This window comes from Salvia splendens, chromosome 11, assembly GCF_004379255.2.
Source record: "Salvia splendens isolate huo1 chromosome 11, SspV2, whole genome shotgun sequence".
NCBI lineage: Eukaryota > Viridiplantae > Streptophyta > Magnoliopsida > Lamiales > Lamiaceae > Salvia > Salvia splendens.
The window spans coordinates 31818075-31840998 of record NC_056042.1 but is presented as its reverse complement, the minus strand read 5'-3'; the positions used below and the strand labels follow the sequence as shown (position 1 = coordinate 31840998).

General features: G+C 39.0%; 3 protein-coding genes across 4 annotated transcripts; 2 read left to right on the top strand and 1 right to left on the bottom strand.

Annotated features, from left to right (window-relative positions):
• Positions 1-5873: 5873 nt before the first annotated feature.
• Positions 5874-7060, bottom strand: LOC121754895 (transcription factor MYB44-like). The gene has a single exon (XM_042150185.1). The coding sequence runs from the start codon at positions 6930-6932 to the stop codon at positions 6141-6143; it is 792 nt and encodes a 263-aa protein (XP_042006119.1). The 5' UTR covers positions 6933-7060; the 3' UTR covers positions 5874-6140.
• A 9794-nt stretch (positions 7061-16854) lies between these two features.
• On the top strand, positions 16855-18681 carry LOC121755123 (reticulon-like protein B11). Of its 2 annotated transcripts, none has more exons than XM_042150412.1 (6): positions 16855-16983; positions 17147-17327; positions 17505-17646; positions 17736-17805; positions 17880-18042; positions 18318-18681. In XM_042150412.1, the coding sequence occupies exons 1-5, from the start codon at positions 16932-16934 to the stop codon at positions 18023-18025; spliced, it is 591 nt and encodes a 196-aa protein (XP_042006346.1). In that variant the 5' UTR covers positions 16855-16931; the 3' UTR covers positions 18026-18042; positions 18318-18681. The 2 variants fall into 2 exon arrangements, with proteins under 2 accessions (XP_042006346.1, XP_042006345.1); XM_042150411.1 differs by having other exon boundaries at positions 17880-18053.
• A 734-nt stretch (positions 18682-19415) lies between these two features.
• On the top strand, positions 19416-21169 carry LOC121756048 (cell division cycle protein 123 homolog). Its single transcript, XM_042151506.1, has 2 exons — positions 19416-19622; positions 19900-21169. Exon 2 carries the CDS (start codon positions 19939-19941, stop codon positions 20944-20946), a length of 1008 nt encoding a protein of 335 aa, XP_042007440.1. The 5' UTR covers positions 19416-19622; positions 19900-19938; the 3' UTR covers positions 20947-21169.
• Positions 21170-22924: the final 1755 nt, after the last annotated feature.

Here is a 22924-nt window from a genome sequence, read left to right as displayed (position 1 = left end):
CACATACTTGTCCTGATACACGACCCTCTCTTCCACCTCCTGTGGGGGCTGCTCCTCTCGAGAGTCCACCAGTGCACAATACACGGCTTTCCGAAAGCCAGCCATGTCACCCACCATGTCATCGGTAGCGGGCTCATGCCACGTGTACCTCCTCGCCGTTCTTTCGGCCCACTCCTTCCAGCTATCGGGAAGCAAATCTATTAGCTTCTCAATGCCGTCATGCTCTGTCACTCCGAACTCCTGAGCTGCCCTCCAGATGGTGTCGAAGTGTGCCACGAACTCGATCAACGGTACATGATCCTTCTTCCGGTACACTCTATAATCTCTGAGCACCCTCTGTGCCCTAAGTCTATCGCGATCACTCCGTCGCGGGGTTCGGAACATACGCGCCATCTATAGAAAAAAACAGAAACAACCGCCTCGCGTATAAAAACAGAGTACATAACCGAAGAAGAGAGAGAGAGAGAGTGTATGCACGTATCGCTGTTCTAACCCAAACCCGCTGGTGTTCAAAGGCCAAAAGCTCTTATCTATCATAGGTCCAAGAAGCACTAGTGAAATTCTATCACGTCTAAGTTCAAACATTCAAAAGGCCAACACATACTCACATAAAAGCTCACATCAACATTCACGTCATCATATCATCACACATCAGCCACATGCTTTCATATAAGTTCATCATACATCAACAGTTCATAACACCATAACAGTTCATAGCTCAAATAATTTCCAACTTTTCCACATCACGTTGTACCCTTCCACATGTCTCAACATTTACTTAAACTTTACATAAAAATCATTTTCAACACCAAAATCACAATTTCCTCCACTTCCATATACTTTCCAAAATTTCGAAATTTTCATTACCTCATTTCAGGTTGAGTGCGATGAGTCGGATGTTGAGCCAATGACACTTTTGAAAATTTACTCCAGTCAGAAAAAGAATTTTTTTTTTTTTTTTTTTTTTTTTGGGTCCAGAGCAGAAAGAGAAAACCTAGGCTCTGATACCACTCTGTCACGCCCGCATTTCCTAAGGATAGGAAGTACGGTGGACCGCGACTAGGGGGGGGATAAAGAAGCGGGGAAGAAAGGGGGTAACAAGAATATTTGACCCAAAACATTTAATAAAGGAAGTTCACTTTTAAACATTGTACTTAAGACGACATTACAAAAGTTAAAGTATTCAGAGTTTAAAGGAAAACATTGTATCGGATTACAAGCAGCGGAAAGACCAAAAGACAGATGCTGCCATGTATGACGACACGACACCATCCAAAAGACCAAATAAAAATACTATTTCAGCTTTGGCTGCTCAACATCCGTCATCCCCATCGTCGCTCAACCTGCACATTAAGAAAACAACATGCAGGGCTGAGTACTTATGCACTCAGTGGACACACGCCAAAAACATAGTTTGTCATGCCATAACAGTGTAACATTGGGGTTTTGAGTATAATGAAAATAACCCAAGTACACAAAATACATTTCATAAATTCGACTGCGCAGTCATTTTCCGATATTGCCACCCTTATTCCCTCAATCATACACTATCTGATCCAAACCATGACAAGGGGCGTGGCCACACCCCAGGTCATCTAGACCGGCCAACTCAATCTCAGCTGGCCACCTTTCTTACTATCGAAGAGAGTATAATCCAAGAGTTCAGTAAGATGCGCTTGGAAGTGGTGAGAATGTCCGAGATCTTGTGGTTTTTGGTTCTTTAATTTAATGAATGTCTTATGTGTTGTGCTTAATATATGGTGTGGAAATATTAATTGCTTTACACTATTGTTGCGGATGGGGTGTTTTTACCTAGCATTAAAAGTGATTAACTAATTAAGCTAGAATTAAAATCCTAAATAACAAATTAAATTCCTCCCTCCCTAATTCTCTCGGCTTTTCAAAAAAAAAAAACCCCTCCCCCTCTCCCCACTAATTTCTCAACCTCCCCCACTCCCTCTTAACCGATTCTTTTCCCCTTTTCCAATCTCTTTCCCTCTTCGGTCTCTCTCATTCTCTCGCTCGCTCTCTCTCTCTCGCAAAGTTACTCTCTCTCTGGTAAGTCTCCCTTCTTCTCCCTCTCGGTTTTTACCTTCCCTCTTACTCCCTCTCATTGATTCCTGATTTCATTAAGGTAGCAAACTCTCGCGTACCGTTTTGAAATCGGAGTAGGGAAGCTTTGACCTACGTTTCGAACTATTCGGAGAAAGGTAACCCCTAACCCTTGTTAATTTTCGAAACCTCATGCATATAGGACGTTTTGGAGGGTTTAGGTGCTGAATAGGTTGTGGGATGATGTGTCTGTGTGAAGCATGTCTTTGTTGGTAACTGACAGTGGGTTCCGACCCCTTTTTAACTAAGCAAACGATCTCCGTTGGGTACGAATTTTGAACTGTGTAAAGGTTAATGTGTCCTTTGTGTGGTGTGTAAATTTCAGCTTCTTTGGATGTCGTATGATTTTATTATGATTTTTGCAAGTAAACTGCGCAGTTTCGCGAGTTGTATGTTTTTGGGAGATGTTTTCATGTGCAAGTGGCGTGTTTCTGAGTGATAGGTTTTTGTGATGAATGTGGGTGTGTTTGGCCAAGAGATGGCTCGGAGGAATCAGTGTTTGGTTCGAGAGTTTTCGTGTGTGTTGGCCGAGAGTTGTTGGGTTCAGCCTAGGGCAGATTTGTGGAGAGTCTGGAAGGGATGATCCCAGGTGTTTGGGTGTGTTTTGGGATGTAGAATGCGTGGTGTGTTTGTCGTATAGGGTTTGAGAATCGGGGGTCAGAGGAAAAGGGGTGTAAATTAGGCGCCGAGCAGACGGCCGAGGTGGTCGGCCGAGGTGCCGAGCCGGACGGCCGAGACGGTCGGTCGAGGTGCCGAGCCGGACGGCCGAGACGGTCGGCCGAGGTGCCGAACAGGCGGCCGAGACGGTCGGCCGAGGTGCCGAGCCGGACGGCCGAGATGGTCGGCCGAGGTGCCGAGCTGTGCCGAGACAGGTGCCGAGCTGAGCCGAGACAGGTGCCGAGCTGTGCCGAGACAGGTGCCGAGCTGTGCCGAGACAGGTGCCGAGCTGTGCCGAGACAAGTGCCGAGCTGTGCCGAGACAGGTGCCGAGCTGTGCCGAGACAGGCGGCCGAGGTGCCGAGCCAGGCGGCCGAGACGGTCGGCCGAGGTGCCGAGCCAGGCGGCCGAGGTGCCGAGCCAGGCGGCCGAGACGGTCGGCCGAGGTGCCGAGCCAGGCGGCCGAGACGGTCGGCCGAGGTGCCGAGCCAGGCGGCCGAGACACCGAGCCAGGCCGAGACGCCGATCCTTTTTCCGAGCTTTTTCCGAACCTTTCCGAGCCAAGTGAGCCGTTGCACAGTAAGGGTATGCCAGGACTTGGAGTGCTGTGTTCGTGTGTCGTGTGCGCGTTTTGGGTACGTCGTTTGCGTGCGGGGTGTGTTTCGAACGTGTGACTTTGTGTGTTTGTTTTGTAATATGTTGTTAAGTGTATGTACGTGTAACGTGCTAGATGTTGAAGTCGTCCACGTAGGAATCATGCATTGTCGTTTAAAGTCTCGTCTCTTCTGACTCTAATCATGATATTATTTATCTTTCAAAAGGGTGATCTTTTTCGAGGAAAGTGTGGTTGAAGGGAACTGTTTTAAAAGCTAAGCAATCGAGGTGGGCTTTTCTACCCTACTTTTATGTGGGTTATCTTTAAATACGGACTTTGTTCCGGAAATGTTTATGGAGGTGAACTGTTTGTCTTGCCAATTATTTCGTTTTGAAACCTATCTGAAGTGGTTTACCACATATGTTTAATCGAATTCGGGTCTGTTGGGCTGCGAACCCTCAGGCTAGTGTACACGAGACTGGGTGCCATCTGAGAGCAAGTTGGCCGGTCTAGATGACCTGGGGTGTGGCCACGCCCCTTGTCATGGTTTGGATCAGATAGTGTATGATTGAGGGAATAAGGGTGGCAATATCGGAAAATGACTGCGCAGTCGAATTTATGAAATGTATTTTGTGTACTTGGGTTATTTTCATTATACTCAAAACCCCAATGTTACACTGTTATGGCATGACAAACTATGTTTTTGGCGTGTGTCCACTGAGTGCATAAGTACTCAGCCCTGCATGTTGTTTTCTTAATGTGCAGGTTGAGCGACGATGGGGATGACGGATGTTGAGCAGCCAAAGCTGAAATAGTATTTTTATTTGGTCTTTTGGATGGTGTCGTGTCGTCATACATGGCAGCATCTGTCTTTTGGTCTTTCCGCTGCTTGTAATCCGATACAATGTTTTCCTTTAAACTCTGAATACTTTAACTTTTGTAATGTCGTCTTAAGTACAATGTTTAAAAGTGAACTTCCTTTATTAAATGTTTTGGGTCAAATATTCTTGTTACCCCCTTTCTTCCCCGCTTCTTTATCCCCCCCCTAGTCGCGGTCCACCGTACTTCCTATCCTTAGGAAATGCGGGCGTGACAATTTTTTTCGCACTTTCTTTTACTGTTCTCAAAATCCAATCCAAATTAAAGCAAGACAAGTAATCGAGGGTGGAGGGAGTATTTCTGTACTCATTCCAAGACTAGTGCAGAAAGGGCCAAACGATTATTAGTTGCAATATGGAAAAGCATACCAAGTTATTGACATCAAACGAAATGACGAAATAACGAGTTGTTTAGTTAAAATGCATCTTACTCGAACAACCTTAAAAATCTAGTTAATGTTGCATATTTATTGGAAGGAACATGCATAAGATATGCAATGTATGTCAAAACATAGAAACTCAAACACATTGTTATTTTAGCTTGGCAACACATTGACAAAGAACACTGAAGATCAATGAAAAAGCAAAACTTAGGTTTGTGATATTTTGTGATTTAGCATCATAGAGAATGTCATTAAAAAACTAATAAGTAAAAAAGAAAATTTTGAACCACTTGGTTACTGCCTAGAGTGCCATTTATGATTTAGTTTTGAAAATATAATTAAGACCAACATATATCTATTAAAACATTCTCTATATTGCCTTCTCTATATTTATTCAGAGAATTTTTTCTAGCTAAGAAAATGATTGTATTTTGTTGCCTATGGTGTAAAATTCTTTACAAACAACATCACCTCAAAATACAAAGTATTAGCATAGGTTGGTTACATAGCTTCTACGGATGTAATGAGGTTAAATTGGGCCTTTATGGATTAAGTTTCTTCAGTTCCAACTTGTTGGATTTGGGCTTCATTTTCCCCGAATTAACAGTTAATAGGCCCTTCTTGTAGCCCAATTAAAACTTATTTTTTGGATTAACTATAGAATTTACCCCATATTTATTAAAACTCTACTAATTGTATCATTTCATTTCAAACTTTTTTTGAAAAACTATTCTCCATCAATTCGAATCCCAGTTATTGGCTAGTCCAAAACGTCTTAACTCAGATGTACTTCGTGGCCAATCAGTTATTCCAACTTGTATCAATTTCATCAATTGTTTTTAGATAATTATTTTTTAAAATAAAAAAATATTATTAATATAGTAAAAACTTATTTTCGGATGGAAAGTAATAATGCAATTTTTGGCATGATGGTTCTAGCATTCGACTGAAATTTCAACGATAAAATTAATGGAGTACAATTTGAAAACATTGGCATTTGGTAAGGTAGAAAATACTGGGATATAATTTATTAAAACCACTCATATAATTTAATGTTGAATATTAAATTATGAAAGCAGTTAGTTAGTTAGCATAACAGATCTAACAAAGTACAAAAATCTAACTTTTCAAAAGTACAATAGAATAGATCCAACATTTTTGTCAACCTAAAACAAATATCTTATTCCTCATCAATGCGAAAGTTGTAGAAATAATATACGCTTCAGTTCAAAAACCATAAAACAACTAATCAAAAGAAATATGAAGATCACGTTTTACTCATCTCAAAATCCAACCATTATCACATCTTAACTCCTAAACAGTTGCAAGCAGCAACCGTTTCAATTAAACTAAATGAATAAATCAAATTCAAATTAAGTGAAACAAAACCGAATCACACCATTCGTAACCTTACTCACAATTTCATTATTTTACGTAGAACTAACTCAAATTTTAATATCCAAACCAAACCAAAACGCAGCGCCGATTAATGATTAATTAATCTTTCCAATTACGTTCATCTCAACCTCATAATCTCTCTACCACCAGTAATGTAATTCCTCACTTCCGCCTTGATCATTTCTTGCATTACTGCAATCAACTCCGGATTCAACGTCTCCGATTTCATCTTCATCGGAAACTTACTACACAACGCTTCCTTATCAACGGCCGGATCTGCAGACGAAACGCCGGGCAATCGAAGACTCAAAGCGGTGAACTCGCTATCGCAGTCCTCCAACGGCGCCGCCACCGCCGCGGCGGTCGTCGCTACCGGAAACGAGAATTCCGTTAAATCGTAACCGGAATCGCTGATATCTGAATCGGAACGGCTTGATCCTGATCCTGATCCCGATCCCGATCTAGATCCGTCAATCGGATTGCTCAACTTCGCCATCGCCGTGGAGACGTCGCCGCTTCCGTCTCTCCTCAACACCTGACTCCGCCGATCCTCCCCTCCGCCGCCGGAGAACTTCCGCTTCAGAGTCGAGTTCCAATGGTTCTTAATCGCGTTATCCGTACGTCCGTTGAGCTGCCTAGCGATCGTCGCCCATTTATTCCCGATCTCGGCGTGCGCACGGAGAATAATCGCATCCTCCTCCGCCGTGAACGGGCGGTGCGCTACCACCGGGGAGAGCTGGTTGCACCACCTCAACCGGCACGACTTCCCCGATCTCCCGGGGATCGACTTGCTAATCAGCGACCAATTCCTCGCGCCGTGCTGCTGCACGAGTTCACGAAGCCGCGCGTCGTCCTCCGGACTCCACGGCCCCTTGATCCTGTCGCCGGCGTCGCTCTTCCCCGCCGCCATCGATTTCCAATTAATTAATCAAAAAACCCGAACTGAGAACTGAGTAATCGCGAATCGCGTCTGTGTCTATCTCTATCTCTCTCTTACTCTCTATGTATATATAGAGGTGTAAAAATATAGGTACAATAAATTTGAATGTATCGAAGTTGGTTGAGAGAGGGGAGGAGGGAGGTATATAAAGCGTGAATGATATGGGTAACTGAAAGAACCGGGGGAGCGTAACGGTTACTGGTTAAGGGTTGAGGGACAGCTGGAAGAACACGTGGCGGGGAGTGGGCCCGGGCGGTTTTTGAAAAAGATTTCTTCCTTTGGAGCGTTAATTGGAGTCGTGCCGTTATGGAAGTTTGCTTTTTTTGTGAGGCTGTCCACCATATTTTTGGTTCTAGTCGTTGGGATTTGATATTATCTTCATCTTTTATTTTCAATTTCAAATTTACAAATCCTTCGTAATCATTCTCACCCTAATTTGTTTACGTCTATTTATGGTATGCTATAATTTCTAGTATTTCCTCACCCCCTCCCCTTGTACACGTTTAATCTAGCTAGATTTTTTAATCTTCAATACGGATTTGTTTCTTATGATAAGATCCTCGACTCTTAACTAAATTTAGTCTATAAAGTATGACTATACTATAAATGGGCTCACTTGTGAGTTGTGACATTACTTTCTATTTCATGGACATATTAGTTTTGCAAACCACCATTAATAAAAAGAATTGAGCGTGTATACAAATCTTAACACGAAACTCGAAAATTAATATTCTCTCAGTTTCATAATTTCCATTCATTCGAAATAGTCAATATCTATTTATTAACTTTCTCTTATTCTTATTTTACTCTACTATTTACCGGTCTCATCATCAACTAACATAATTTTGAGTATATATTTTCATTCTCTATTACTTTATCAATTACACATTAAAATAATCTATGTCGTGTAGTCCCATATAGTTTATTTCTATAGGTAATATTTTATATAAAAATTGAAGTTTAATGTTTTATAAATTATAGTGAGAGTGAAAAACGAACAAAAGGAACAAAGAAAAAAGAAAGTGGAATGAGTATTGACTACTCCGAGCTTCCAACACAAAACTGAATAATTAAATGCCAATGTGTTATAGTAGTATAATTGTTTATTATACCATTAAATATAAAATTCTGGACATACCACTATCCAATATAAATTTGAATTTGTGAGGCATCCACATAATTTATTTAGTAAGGTTAAAAGAAGAAGGTACATGTAGATATTTTGTAGATGTAGCCATCTACCTAATATGAAGCATATGATATCATCCAACTTTAGAGTAAATGAAGCTCAACGTTATTGGATAAGGATGGAGCTGCCACGCTGCGTCCAAACAGACAATTTTATGATTGGAGAAAAAGGTAAATACATTTATTTGTTGCATGTATTGTTCACAAATTGCACGTGGACCGGTCAATCTTTATATATCCACAGATTTTATTCTAAATGAATGAAGACTTATTTATTTGTAAATATATGAAACAACAGAGTATTGTTTTTCTTAATTTTTTTGCACAACACCTCGGCATAAATAGGGAAAACTTGCTACATCAATTCAACTTTCAGAAAAGAGTACTTCTACTTCAATGTATACTACTAGTACTACTACTACTTAAATATATGAAAACAACGTTGATATGATATTACAATTGAATTCGTCTTCGCACAACACCTCGGTATAAATTCAAACATCGCAAGAAACTTTGATGTGGAGTACATTTTATATAAGATGCCTCAACTTAGATTTCGTCTTCACCTAAATGATCTCATTTTAGGAAGAACCAGTATTAAAAACTTAGGCCCATTTTGATATTATACTATAAACGAGTCACTCAACCTATTAAAAATTCTCATATAAAAGGAGGGTTATCCACACTTATATAAATAAGATAAAATAATCCTCAAGTGTCTATGGGACAAGATTAAAGAGATGTCAACATGCAAAATATAATCAATGATATATGCATATTTTGCCATACATGAATAAGAATATGCCGACAAAACAAAGAATCAATAACCCATGTTAAATGAAACAACTCATATGCCAAACTTAATTTCATGACAACTATAATGGAAATAAAGTTTACAAAGCCATTTCCAAAATACTAAAAGAATAAAGAAGCCTAGAAGTAGAAGGGCACTGACAACAACGAGTTCAAGCTATCAACCCTTTGAACTTTGATAGAACACAGGTCTGTGTGGGTAGCAAAGTGCCCAAGTATCATAAACTTTTTGATTATAAATGCATTTGCTGCGAAATTATGTAAACAATTTAAGCAACTTCAACAGCTTAGTAACAAACTACAATTACAGTCTTCTTAATCTTGTTTGCCTTATGTCACCAATTTATTACAGTGAGTAGGCCAGTGAACTGTCAAAAATAAGGTTATCATTAACAAGGTTAACAACTACGGAGTAAAACTCAGAAAAAAATATATATTTCAAATTTGTTACCAAGTTTTTAGATTAGTACATTGGTGTGGTTATGCATACATTTCAGGCTAAATTAACACTTGATATTTTGTACATATTGTGGTTATTCAGTTTGTTGGACTAAATCAAGAAATATACGATTGAATTATGAGATTATTTTAATTAAAAAGATAATTATGATTAATTATCACATGATTATCTATTAATTAAATAAAATACATATTTAATCCACATATATAATTTTGCAAACTAAACAGCCTCAATGTTTCCATGGAAGATTCAGCCATGAAGCATCAAGTATGAATCCCAATTCACAACTCTAATACTATCAGATTGTTAAGCAGTCAAGAAGAAAACAAACATAGACAAGTATGGAGACAATAATATAATAAAATAAAATAAAATAAAATTTAAATTTTAAAAAAATAAAATAAAGAAAGTTAATTATCAATGACACAAATTTTTGTCTTTATTTATTTTGTAAGGGGAGCGTTATTCTCCTTTTCACATCTTAGATCCTTTTTCCTTCTTAATATTACGCGTTAGATCTAAGTCATCAACGGATTAGATTGATTCTATAAAACTGGTTCCGTGTTGCATTATAGAAGGTGGTTGTATGCATTACAGGGTTATTATTGACATTTGACGGAAAAGTAACTGCCACATTTTGGTATCTGCGAATAATGCACCACATGGTCACGAGTAATGCATATAATTGACTATATAATGCACAATATGTGAACTGCAATGCATACGAATAAGATGTACCATGTTATGATGTTTGGACACACGTTTCTTGTTTCCCCTAAGGGTTTAATAAGCTTAGGGGCTAGGGTATAGTACGTAGACACGTATGTAATCTTCACATGGTAACGAGTAATGGATATAATTGACTATATAATGCACAATTTGTGAACTGCAATGCATACGAACAAGATGTGCTGTGTTATGATGTTTGACACACGTTTCTTGTTTCCCCTAAGGGTTTAATAAGCTTAGGGGCTAGGGTATAGTACGTACGCATTAATAACAAATTATAAAACGATACGAATAATTCACCAAATTGTCACGAGTAATGGATGTTATTAACTATATAATGCACAATATGTGAACTGCAATGCATACGAATAAGATGTACCATGTTATGATGTTTGACACACGTTTCTTGTTTCTCCTAAGGGTTTAATAAGCTTAGGGGCTAGGGTATAGTACGTAGACATTACTAACAAATTGTTGTTATTGGAATATACGTATGTGCATTATTTGGTTTAGGTAGTGCATTATGTAGCTGTTAATTGTCATTATCTCAGTATATTATGCATTATTAGAGGTATTGTGTATATGGGTTAATCAACGGATTGAAGATTACATACGTGCATTTAGTAATGTCTACGTACTATACCCTAGCCCCTAAGCTTATTAAACCCTTAGGGGAAACAAGAAACGTGTGTCAAACATCATAACATGGTACATCTTATTCGTATGCATTGCAGTTCACATATTGTGCATTATATAGTTAATAACATCCATTACTCGTGACAATTTGGTGAATTATTCGTATCGTTTTATAATTTGTTATTAATGCGTACGTACTATACCCTAGCCCCTAAGCTTATTAAACCCTTAGGGGAAACAAGAAACGTGTGTCAAACATCATAACACAGCACATCTTGTTCGTATGCATTGCAGTTCACAAATTGTGCATTATATAGTCAAATATATCCATTACTCGTTACCATGTGAAGATTACATACATGTCTACGTACTATACCCTAGCCCCTAAGCTTATTAAACCCTTAGGGGAAACAAGAAACGTGTGTCAAACATCATAACACAACACATCTTGTTCGTATGCATTGCAGTTCACATATTGTGCATTATATAGGCAATTATATGCATTACTCGTGACCATGTGGTGCATTATTCGTAGCGGTTTCCAGCCATTATTAGATTACTATTGTACCCTCATAATGCACAAAATAGGACAAATAATGCAACACGGGATTAATTACCCAATGTTGATCTTGACCGTCCATTTCTCTAATCTAATGGCTGATATTAAGAAGGAAAAAGAAGGAAATATAGGAAAAGGAAATGAATACATCCCTATTTTGTAATCCATAAATATAGTCATAAGTATGGGAAAAATTGTAGTAGTAGTATCGTAATTTATCTAGTCCAATCCACTGATTCAATTTCAAAAAGATGTTGAATTTGATCAATTACACCTTCTGATGATCTGAGCACCAATCCACTAAATTAATTTCAAAACACAAATCTTGCCGTCGAATTACCGCAAAAATTCGAAAATTCAAACCCTAGGGTTTAGATTAGGGGTTTGGTACGGAATCGGGGTCATCGATGATAGGAACGACGACCGGAATTGTACCAACACGAAAGGAACTATGAGAAGGAGACGAGAGTGAAGAAGAAGTAGCAACTTGCATTAATATGAATGAATGAGAGCTACAAATGAAGGAGCTACAGCTTATATAGCTGTGAGCTACTACTAACTATGTAACTAACTTGAAATGGAAGTTATAACTAACTCCTAACTAACTAAGCTTCACGCCACGTGTCCATCTTCTCCAAGCTTCTCTCGTGTGCATGCGTCCATGCACACGTGTTATTCCAGCTCGTCTTCGACGTTTATTCTTTATCCTATTATTTCCATTTTCATGCATCAAATCTCCCCCCCTTCAATTAACCTTGTCCTCAAGGTTTAGTATCTGCATATTTCCTTCAACAAAAGGTTGAAACATGCCTCTGAAAACCCGAAAGACGCGCTCCGTGCGATGCTTCGGTTCTTCAATCTTATGCGGAGCTGATTCAATTTCCCCATTCATACGATTCCCAAATTCGAGAACGACCTCCGGAAGCTTGAAGAATAGTCTTCTGTGGAGCAACTTCGAACAATCCGCCATGGAATTACCCCAGCTAGTAGATTTATTACCCCTCATACATCTCAAATAAATTCCCCAGCACCTGCTAACCATCTCAATTTGTCCATCCAATTGAGGGTGGCATGCGGTGGACATATGCAGCTCTTCTCCTTGGAGTGGGAAGAAGTCAGACCAACAACTGCTCATGAGAGCTTGAGCAACAGAGAGAACTTGCTCATCCTTACTAAGTCTGTCTTCAACATCTCGTATAGTTGATATTCTCTGAGATAATGGAAAGCCCTCGACAAAATCAAGAATAAGCAGTCCAAGGTAAGCATTGTTATCACTCTTGAACCCTTGACAGATATCACCTTCCTTTACAAGCATTGCTGACTTCCTCTTCATCTCTGTAGCCATGGGTAAGATTGAATCAGTAAAGAAATTCAAACGAGCACCAACAATATACTGTTTCAGGATCGGAAACAGCCATAGATTGCTCTCAGATAGATCTGGAACACCCAAATTAAGAGGTAGAAGACTAAAAAATTTCTCAGGTCCCACAGCGCCAAGAGCAGTTCCCACACACTCATGCAACTCTTTCTTGAAACCAAAGTCTCCATCTAATTTTTCAAACATGGTAGAAACAATCTGAAACGATATATCCCAGACTGCTTCATATTGATAATCAAGCAGGCTCTCAATTGTTGCACATATTTTTTCTATTAAAGTTGGGCCAGATTTCCTGCTGACTGAATTGGCACCCGCAGTAATCTGTTCAACACCCTGTTTGATCATGTTCTCATCTATACACGAATGTATTAAGCTCTTCAATGTTGTCACAACTGCTACCAAGCAGAAGTAACACAATCCACAAAGGAGCAATGCAACCACATAAATCCGGTCCTTCTCGGCCTTAGCCAATACCCCTTACACATTGCCCACGTTATCCATCTCTTCATCAAGTTGAGCCATGAATTTCAGCTTCACCATAGGCCTCGGAACCCACTTGAGCAGCCACGACAGTGATAAACTATAACCGGCTGAGATAGGTAAAACCACAGACAACTCCGGCACTGGGGCATTTTGTCGAGCATGAGATAGACATTCATTTCCCTTGACATCAGCTGTTGCTGCTGCTACTACGCCGTCGCCCTCACTTTGATTAGCCTTGACCTCATCTTTCTTCTCTTCCTTCAATTCCACATTCTTGATCTCTTCTTCTTTGATCTCTTGCACAACCTCAATGGCTGCAGGGATTTCTTGCTCCACCACTTCAGGCTTAACCTCCTTAGATTCCTCATCAAACTCCAGATTCAGCACCCCAACATCAATTCCTAACAAGTACAGTTGCTTCGCATCACAACCATAACACACCCCGCGAGCTCTCTTATCAGCCATTCCTTCCTCCGTTATTAGTCTCCTCTGTGTCACCGCCGGCATAGAGGGGATGGGAAGTAATGGTGTAGTAGGGTAAGAAGGCTCAGAATCAGCCGCCACAAACCTTTTAGAACTAGAACCCTGAGAATTCCCCTCCCGAGGGGAAGTAGATAGATCCTGCAATCGAGCCAGAGCATACGCATGCACCAATGTTTGAGGCATAAACATGCGCACTGCTTTTTGAACAATTGGTTTTAAGCCGTTTATGAAATGATTAATAGCATAGGATTCAGAGAGGGACACACGACCAAACAGCAATTCAAAATGATCGCGATAATCGGCAAACGAACCTGTTTGTTTGAGGGCCAATAGCTCAGTCATCGGATCACCAAATCTCCCCTCGAGTGCCTGAAGAAACAGCAGCCACGAAGTAGACATCTCACGATCCTGGCATTTGGACCAGATCCGGAACCATTGAAGTGCGCGGCCTTCAAAGTTGATCACCGCCAAGCGCACTTTAGCTTCTTCCGGTGTTAGATCCAACGTGAAGAATTGATCGCAGCGTAGAATCCAACCAGCCAGATCCTCCCCACTGAAAATCGGAAAGCCGACCTTCGATTGACAAGTGGCGAAGTACAGTGGACGCGGTGGAGCACTGCCAGCCATCGGTCCAGTCGGAACACCATTCGTCGCCGGAACAAAGCGAGACATAATCTCGTTCTGCTGCATCTGAATGGCGAGGAGGTCCTCACGCAGCTCCTTGATTGAATCAACCTTAGATCCGGTCGAAACAGCCGCAGAATTGCCTCCATTACCAGCCTTAAACTTCTCCATCAACGCAGAGTTTTGGACTTGAAGAGCAACGAAACCATCCCGCAGCTCCTTAAAGGTTTGATCGTAAGTGCGAGCAGCTTGATCACGCCTCCGATTGGACTCGTCGAGCCTCGAGAACAAATCGCTCATGGTCTTGCGTATTGTCTCCTCCATCCGCAGCAGATCTGCCGATGGATTTTGGATCGACATCTTCATAGTCGGATCGCGATTGCCATCAGATGTATTCCGAAATTTATCGATCTCCTCCTGCCGACGATCAGAATCGGCGGTATTGAAGAACTCATCAGAATCGCGCGCGCCATCAGAATCGGCGAACTCAGCTATGGCAGACGTGAAAGGCTCCTCCAGTCGGCGCAGATCGCCGGAGCGGGTTTCCACCATCACAGGTGATGGATCGTGAAGTCTGTTACCACTTGGTACGGAATCGGGGTCATCGATGATAGGAACGACGACCGGAATTGTACCAACACGAAAGGAACTATGAGAAGGAGACGAGAGTGAAGAAGAAGTAGCAACTTGCATTAATATGAATGAATGAGAGCTACAAATGAAGGAGCTACAGCTTATATAGCTGTGAGCTACTACTAACTATGTAACTAACTTGAAATGGAAGTTATAACTAACTCCTAACTAACTAAGCTTCACGCCACGTGTCCATCTTCTCCAAGCTTCTCTCGTGTGCATGCGTCCATGCACACGTGTTATTCCAGCTCGTCTTCGACGTTTATTCTTTATCCTCTTATTTCCATTTTCATGCATCAGGGTTTTGCAGAAACATGTCATCGTCGGGAAGGCCGACGTCCGTCGCCGGCGGTGATAAGCAGATGGTTGTGGTGGCAGACAGAGCACCTGCCACTCTGCCACCACGTCCTCCGCCGCTGTCATCTTCTTTTGCTCTCCAATTGATGATGGAGCTCTTTCAGGATTAACCTTTATCTCATTTAAGTTCATGCTCAACTGTCTTTTATTCCCCACTATTAGTCATGGAAACACATATGGTTCGTGGTATGCAAGATTTTCATAATTGATTTATCCATGTTGTTGCCGAAGTTTGGTTTCCGTTAGCATATTTCATGAGGTAAATGGTAACGGAGAAGGCTTATGAATGGTCCTTGCAGAATGTACCGTTGTAGAGTTGTATGATTTTGTTTATTAGCAATGGAACTGGTTGGTTTTAGCATTTGAAGAAATGAGTAGTTTGATGTACTTGACCAGAGAGGCTTATAATTATAATAGTATACAGGTAAACTGAAAATCCACCATCATGTGCAGATATTACATGCTATATTAGCTAAAGAAACAATTTTTTCATCCCTATGTCAACATATAATTCATGAATTCTGCCAAAACTATTCTTCCAACTTCATGCCGGGATTGATATTTATCAATTTCGAGCAGAATCTCTGTTTTTTGAATTTCATGTTATATGCCTCTGTCATTGTTTAAGCTTATGTCTTTGGGCTGAAACAATCCTTTTTCGAGTGTCTTGATAATAGCTTGTGAAGGCTTTTCCTTTAACATGATAATGTGTTATGTGTCTGCTTCTCTCCTGTCTATGGAAGTTTTACTAACTTTTTATGGGGCTTATTAATGGTGACAGTATCGCCAAATGAGGCGGAAAGAACAAGACCGGCTTGCAAGAATGGATGCAGACTTCCAGAAAAGGAAAGAAATAACTGAATTCGCCCAGAGAAGGGAAGAAAGATTAAAAGCTGCGGAGGAGCGTACAGCCAAAAAGCGCTTGAAACGTCTGAAGAAAAAGCTGAAGAAGAAAGACAAAAAGTGCAAAACGGCTGGTGGTGGTGAGGGTCAAAAGGAACAATCTTCAGATGAAGGTGGGGACTCCGACAATGAGGAAGCTTAAGAGGCGATCCATCTGTGGTTTGTTCTCGTGTTCAGTACAGAAGCCGGACTTGGTGAAGATTGTCCGAACATTGAAAGTGGCATCTTGTTGACTAAAGCTAGAGTTTTTTTGAACATCTGAATGTGAAAAATCAACTTGTATTTGGTTTAATTCATTATCATCCCAATCAAAACTCCACTTTGTAGTGAAATCGTTGCTGGATACTTCACTTGAGATAATTATTCAATGAATTTTATAGTAGTCTTTTTTTTTTCTTTCTAGTTTGTTGGTTTCTAATTTCTATAAATGTCGATTCACCAAACATAATCTGCAATTGTGTGTAATCATATCACTCACTTCTTCTAGTTATACTAAATTCAAATAGTTTTAACTGTAAAATCAATTATTCTAAACTTTATTTGGCATCATCATTGTTATATACACAAGCTTGATGCAATAAAAATATAGCAAATATATTCAATATAATATTTATTCATGAAATATCAGAGTACTTGAATTACATAGCAAATTTTGATAATCTCCGTCTTGTCAATCTCTCCGTTTCTCATCGAATTCCCAATTCTGATCAACCCTAATTGGCCATGGGAGAACCTCATCGGTTCTCTGATTATCTCGCACTCGGAGACGGTGCAGGTAATTACACATGCAACATTCATATCATATTGATCATAATCTCTGCATTCCCCAATTTTGGGAGTTTCTGAAATTTCAATCCCCCATGCTGGCTGGGCTATAGCCTTATTCTGGTATCATCAATTCCAGTGGTAATTTGCGTATGTTTATATTCGTGATTCAGTTGCTGACATTTTGCTGTGGAGGAAACGGAATCAGAGCGTTCTTTTTCTCGTTTCTTCGACATTTCTATGGCTTCTATTCGTAAAGGGCGGATACGATTTGCTTTCATTCTTATCGAATGTTTTGTTCTCACTCGTCATAATCTTGTTTTTTTGGGCTAAATCTGCAGCACTTCTCAATAGGTAAGTTGCATGAGTTTATAATCCGTGACTTATTTTGTCTGTGTTGTCATTTTGGTACAGAAATGAAATTCAGTCACATACATAGAAATGTTTATACTGTTCTTGTATTAGTAGTATTAGTCATGGGGACAAGGGTGTTCTTGGTGAATAATACGTCGAATATGTTCGTGGTTTTAGACCTTTGCCACCTCTCCCTGATCTTGAGGTTACTGAAGAAATGGCTGAGAAGGCTGCTGATGAGATGTGTGTTTGCATAAATCGTGCATTGTCAATGGCACACGCCATTGCAATTGGCGGAGACTTGAAACTCTTTTGGCAGGTGTGATAGTTTTGTTGCTATGCAAAATTGATAATGCTTATGAATATTGATTATTGAGATATTAATGCTTGTTTTTTTATATATTTTAGCTTGCTCTAGGATTGTGGTTTATCTCCTATATAGGCAGCTTATTCAGCTTTGTTACACTGCTTTACATTGGTAAGTCAGTTCTCTGCAATGCTATCTTTGCCTTTTCACTTTAGTTGATGAGTAATTTTGATTCATTAAAACAGGGGTCCTACTTTGTTTCACGCTGCCTCTATTGTATGATAAGCACCAAGCTCTGATAGATGAGAAGCTATATGCAGTACAGAGAATAGCTCAGATGCAGTACCGCTTAATTGACGAGCATGTACTTGGCAAGGCGCCATCAACGTGACGAGAAGAAGACCTGGGGTAGACTCATTGTAATTGTTGCTATGTCTCTCAATATGTGTCACTCTCTTTATGTCTTGAAAATGCCTTTACTATGATTAGTTTTTGTTTATATTCATGAAACAAGCTGAAGACATATAGTGGCTATGGTAATATCGTAAACGCCTCATTATTTAGAGTGCAAAAACATAGAGAGAACTCATCATTCTGGCAAATTGGCCATATATCATCTAAGGTGCTGCTTTATGGGATGTGAGCTTATGTCATCCCTAACATACATATGTATGCAATTGCAGGTGCCCTTTGGTGATTACTTGCCATTTAGTCTCAACGACCAGACGAGGAAGCCTGCTCCCTCCAGCTACATATGTCGATTTCAGGATATGATCACACTAATGAGTTTGATTAGTTCTGATTTTGTAGCTTCTCATTCAAAGGATTGGGTCGTGCAGGGTAACCACTCGGGAATAGTTCAATGGATGATATTATGAAACATGCCAGTAACTAACATTAGTACATAAGTCATGAATACTCGTTGTCTTGTGATTGAGACGACGCTTCTCTAATTAGGTCCTCTAGAAGAAGCCTACATGAACTGAATTTGAAATGTTTTCACCATTTTGATTGTTCAAATTTGAAGGTGGGAACTTTTCTTGATTATATACCTCTTATATTCTCCTAATCATGATATTATGATAAGACAATTCATCTGTTTTCTTAGGAAACTGAGTTCACTTATTTTACTGGATTTCATGTGTATATACTGCTTGAAAGATTCACAGTATGTTATTTTCGTTTGATTGTGTAAATGTATTACTCCAAAAACACAAAGTTATAAACATGTGCTTGCTAATGCTAGATGCTTCTATTAGCAAATTCTGTCTCTAGCGTATTATTCTTTGCATAATTCCCCGACTATGAATAATGGGATGAGATCCAGTGATCCACTTTTGTGTCACACTCCTTATTTGTCAATATTCTCTTTTTATTTTATCTTTAATTGAACTTTATTCTTATAGTCAATAGTTAATTGCACAAAATTAAGATACTTACGCAAAAAAATTTGTCGTCACTTGAAAAAAAAAATATTATCAGAGTTGATAAATACTCCACAAAAGGGGTATAATAAATACTATTCAAGTAATAAATTTAATGATAGAACGCTGTAAATAGGATATTAGTAATAGGACACTAAATAATGTATTTAACGATAGATTCTTATTCCTATCGCCATTATTATTTATACTGTGAGTTATTATAATAAAATGGAGTTACTTAGTTAATGCCGCTAAATGCTAATAATATATTTTAGCCCAATTGGCGTGGGCCAAGCCAAGCCCAATAAGAGAGGCGAACCCAATTCGAATTCCTATTTCGTCTGTCAACACTGACAATCAAAAATCAGAAAAGAACCCTAGAATCAGATCAGAAACCGTCGCGCCACTCTTCTTCTTTCCAAGATTTCTCCTCTTCTATTCCCCTCTCTACTTATCTAATCCGGAAACTTTTGGGATTTGTTTTCCACTAAGTTTTGGGTTTTGCAGAGATATCTATTTTTTCTTCTCAATTCCTTCCTACTCCTCCTCGCCGATCACCGCCAGGTATGTCCGACTCGCTCTGATTTTAACTCAGTTCAGTTATTTATACACAACAGTTTTGTATTTTGGCTTTCAAACATTAGTATTTTTGTGTAGATTAGTTATTAAATAGACAACAGTTTTTGTAGGAGTAGTATTTTTTAATAACTCTACTTAATTGGAGCCAAATAGAACTGTTAACAGTGTGATAATGTAATACTACTAAAACTACATAGATATAGATAAAGATTTCATTGTTTTTAGCTCAATCTCTACTGCTGAGCGTTTTTTTTATATGCAGAACTGAACATCTTTGGGGTGAGTGATTTCTTACTTTGAAATGAAGTCAGAGGATATAAACAGGTGTCAAATTCAGGAATGGTTCCCTAAATTCAAATCCATATCCATAAAAACTTCAATTCACGAGCTTCCCGAGTCCTTTGTCCAATACCTAATTGACGATTCTGGTCCGTTTCTGCTCCCTATTTCAATCACAAACGATGATGCCTTGCCCAATAGAGTCCACAAACCTGAGGAAGAGGAAGATTTTGTTGTGTGGGAGGGATCCGGAGACGAAGCAGAGGAATCCACGCCGCCCCCTTCGTTCCCTGTGCTAGAAACAGAGGTTAAAGCATCCATTGTATCTCTCGGGGGTGCTGTCTTTCCTAAGCTTAACTGGAGCTCGCCTAAAGACGCTGCGTGGATGAGCTCGACCGGGAGTCTCAGATGCACCAATTTCCCCGAGATCGCACTCTTGCTGCGATCTTCAGACTCGGTCGTCCATGACCTCTTCCATGCGTATGATTCCTGCACGGACAAGGCTGCATCAAGGCCGTCAAGATTCTACCTTGCACTGCGGAAATGGTATCCTTCTCTGCACCCTGAGATGGAGTTCCGTTGCTTTGTGCACGATAAATCCCTGGTGGGTATTTGTCAGCGGGAGGTGACTAACTTTTACCCTGTCCTTGTTGAAAAGAAGAGTGAACTGAAAGAGGCAATCAAGCAGCTTTTCGTGGAGAAGATAAAGGAGGAGTTTGAACCTGAGAGCTATACGTTTGATGTGTATGTGACAAAAGATGGGAGGGTTAAGGTTTTGGATTTCAACCCGTGGGGTGCGTCTACGCTTCCCTTGCTTTACACTTGGGAGGAGCTGGGAGAGTTGTCGGGCAAGGAAGTGGAGCTGAAAATTGTTGAGAGCCGCTGTGGCATTCGTCCGGGTTTGAAAACTGCCGTTCCTTATGATTATTTGGATACCAGTGAAGGGAGCGGGTGGGATCAATTCCAGAGGAATGCTGATGTGGAGCTGCGGAAGCAGACGCAATCATCGTTGTCTAAAGCAGGAGGTTGAAGCATTGTAGTAGAATGTATGATGGAGCTGGAAGAAGTAAGCAGTCAAAATACCCATTTTTGCCTTGTATCTTGTGGATACTATCAAATTAGACTTTGCTCTTTTTTTTCAAGTTTCAACTAGTGGTATGCTATCGAATTGGAGATTCTTGGATGATTGATACATAAATTGTTGTTAATTTTAGTCATGTTTAAAGTGCAACTCAAGATGGGAAAATTAATTAGACACTAGTTGCCGATTTTGGGATGAAAGTAAAATGGACAAAGTAATGGAATGTGTATTTCTTGAAAATCACACTCAGGCTAAAGATCTGAACTTTATTTTCATCAAGCTCAATTTTTTCTTTGTATAGTGGAGAAAATTAATTTGATGAAATTCCTGTTTGATGTCTAACTGATATACCAGCTAATCATTCTTGATTCTACACTTTGTTTCAATACAATGCCAGCAATTTTCATGAATACTTGTATACTTAGCTCATCCTATTTGCTCAAATTGATATAAATATTACAGTAGTATTCTCTTTGTCCCACAAAAGTATGCAATTATATACTGATTTTCAGGTGGCTAAGATGATTCCTCTTTGAGATATCATCAAATTCTTTCAATTTATTACTTTATAACAATACTAGAGGAATTACACTATTTAATTTATAAAATTAGCAAAGTAAAAGAAAAAAAAGTAATTAGAATATTTTTTATGGATAATGAAATATATTTATTTAGAAAGATAAATTTACCAAAAATAAAAAAATAAATCAATTTTTACAAATGACCCAAGGAGGAAAAACGCAGAGAGAATATTAAACTAGAAAATCAGATGCATATCGATTTCTTAATTTTGTTCCTATTTTACATATAATTATTGGATTCTTACACCAACTTGTGACTTGCTTCAGAAAATGTTTCATCTTATTGTAAAAAAGTTTATTTCTGCGAAGCATGCATATACTTATTTGACAATTCAGGCTTTGGGATAATATACTTTTATTGATTCGAAAATATATTTATCCATCAGATTAATGTTCCTCTATTGCTGCTATTTAATAAGGTTAAATATTTAGAGATTAGTATTTAATTATGGTGTTAATACTGAACAAGGAAGTTTATAAGTGGATGATGGACACTAGGCGATTTGGAAGATTAATATTAATGGGGTCACATAGATTTATTGTAAATAATTATACTATTGAATAAGGAACATTATAAACACCAAATTCAAACACTAAAGTTGAGTAAATATCACTACAACACTTATTTTAAAGAAGCATACACATCGAATTCAAACACCAAAATTGAGAAAATAACACTACAGAAAGAAACAAATAGCAACAAATAATGTGGTCATAACCTTTAATTCATCCTCTAATATCGTTCAAATATTATATCGATGAGGTAATTGAGAATGAGAAATTGGGTCACTAGAATTATTATATAGGTTTACAATGTTATCAATGAGCAATAATATCTAGTGGCAAGCTAGTTTGGTTTCAATTTAAAATTTTAACCATGGATTTTCCCATACGCTATTAGATATATGTAGAATTTTTATGTGACTAAAAACTTGCAACTTTTTGTTCATAAGTCTTTCCTGACACTGGCTCAAAAAAGAGAGAAAAAAAACATTTTTTGGAGCAACTTTTTCTAAAATGCACATGATTATTTTCACAGAGATATCATTAGCATGGGCTATCAACAAAAATTATATAGCCTTTTCCCCCTCTATACAATCCCATGAAGTCACACTTATTACCACAAAGCCTCATATTAGTTATCCCAATTCAGTTAATCTCAAGCTGAAGTCATCCTCTAGCAGCTCCACCACATATAGCAAGCTCCAAACACCAAAACCTACTTAAGTCACATTATGCTATAGCACTACAACTATTTTCAATTTTTAAATCATATCATATGCAAATTGTGAAATTGTAAAAATTAAAAGGAATTATGCTCATATAAAATGGATTTCACAGTGAAT

Bases quoted from the DNA above. Each gene is read 5' to 3' on its own strand.
- LOC121754895 (XM_042150185.1), bottom strand. From the start codon at position 6,932: ATGGCGGCGGGGAAGAGCGACGCCGGCGACAGGATCAAGGGGCCGTGG.
- LOC121755123 (XM_042150412.1), top strand. From the start codon at position 16,932: ATGGGAGAACCTCATCGGTTCTCTGATTATCTCGCACTCGGAGACGGT. The intron at 16,984-17,146 runs GTAATTACACAT...TTCGTGATTCAG, and splicing joins CGCACTCGGAGACGGTGCAG to TTGCTGACATTTTGCTGTGG. The intron at 17,647-17,735 runs GTGTGATAGTTT...TATATATTTTAG, and splicing joins ACTTGAAACTCTTTTGGCAG to CTTGCTCTAGGATTGTGGTT.
- LOC121756048 (XM_042151506.1), top strand. From the start codon at position 19,939: ATGAAGTCAGAGGATATAAACAGGTGTCAAATTCAGGAATGGTTCCCT.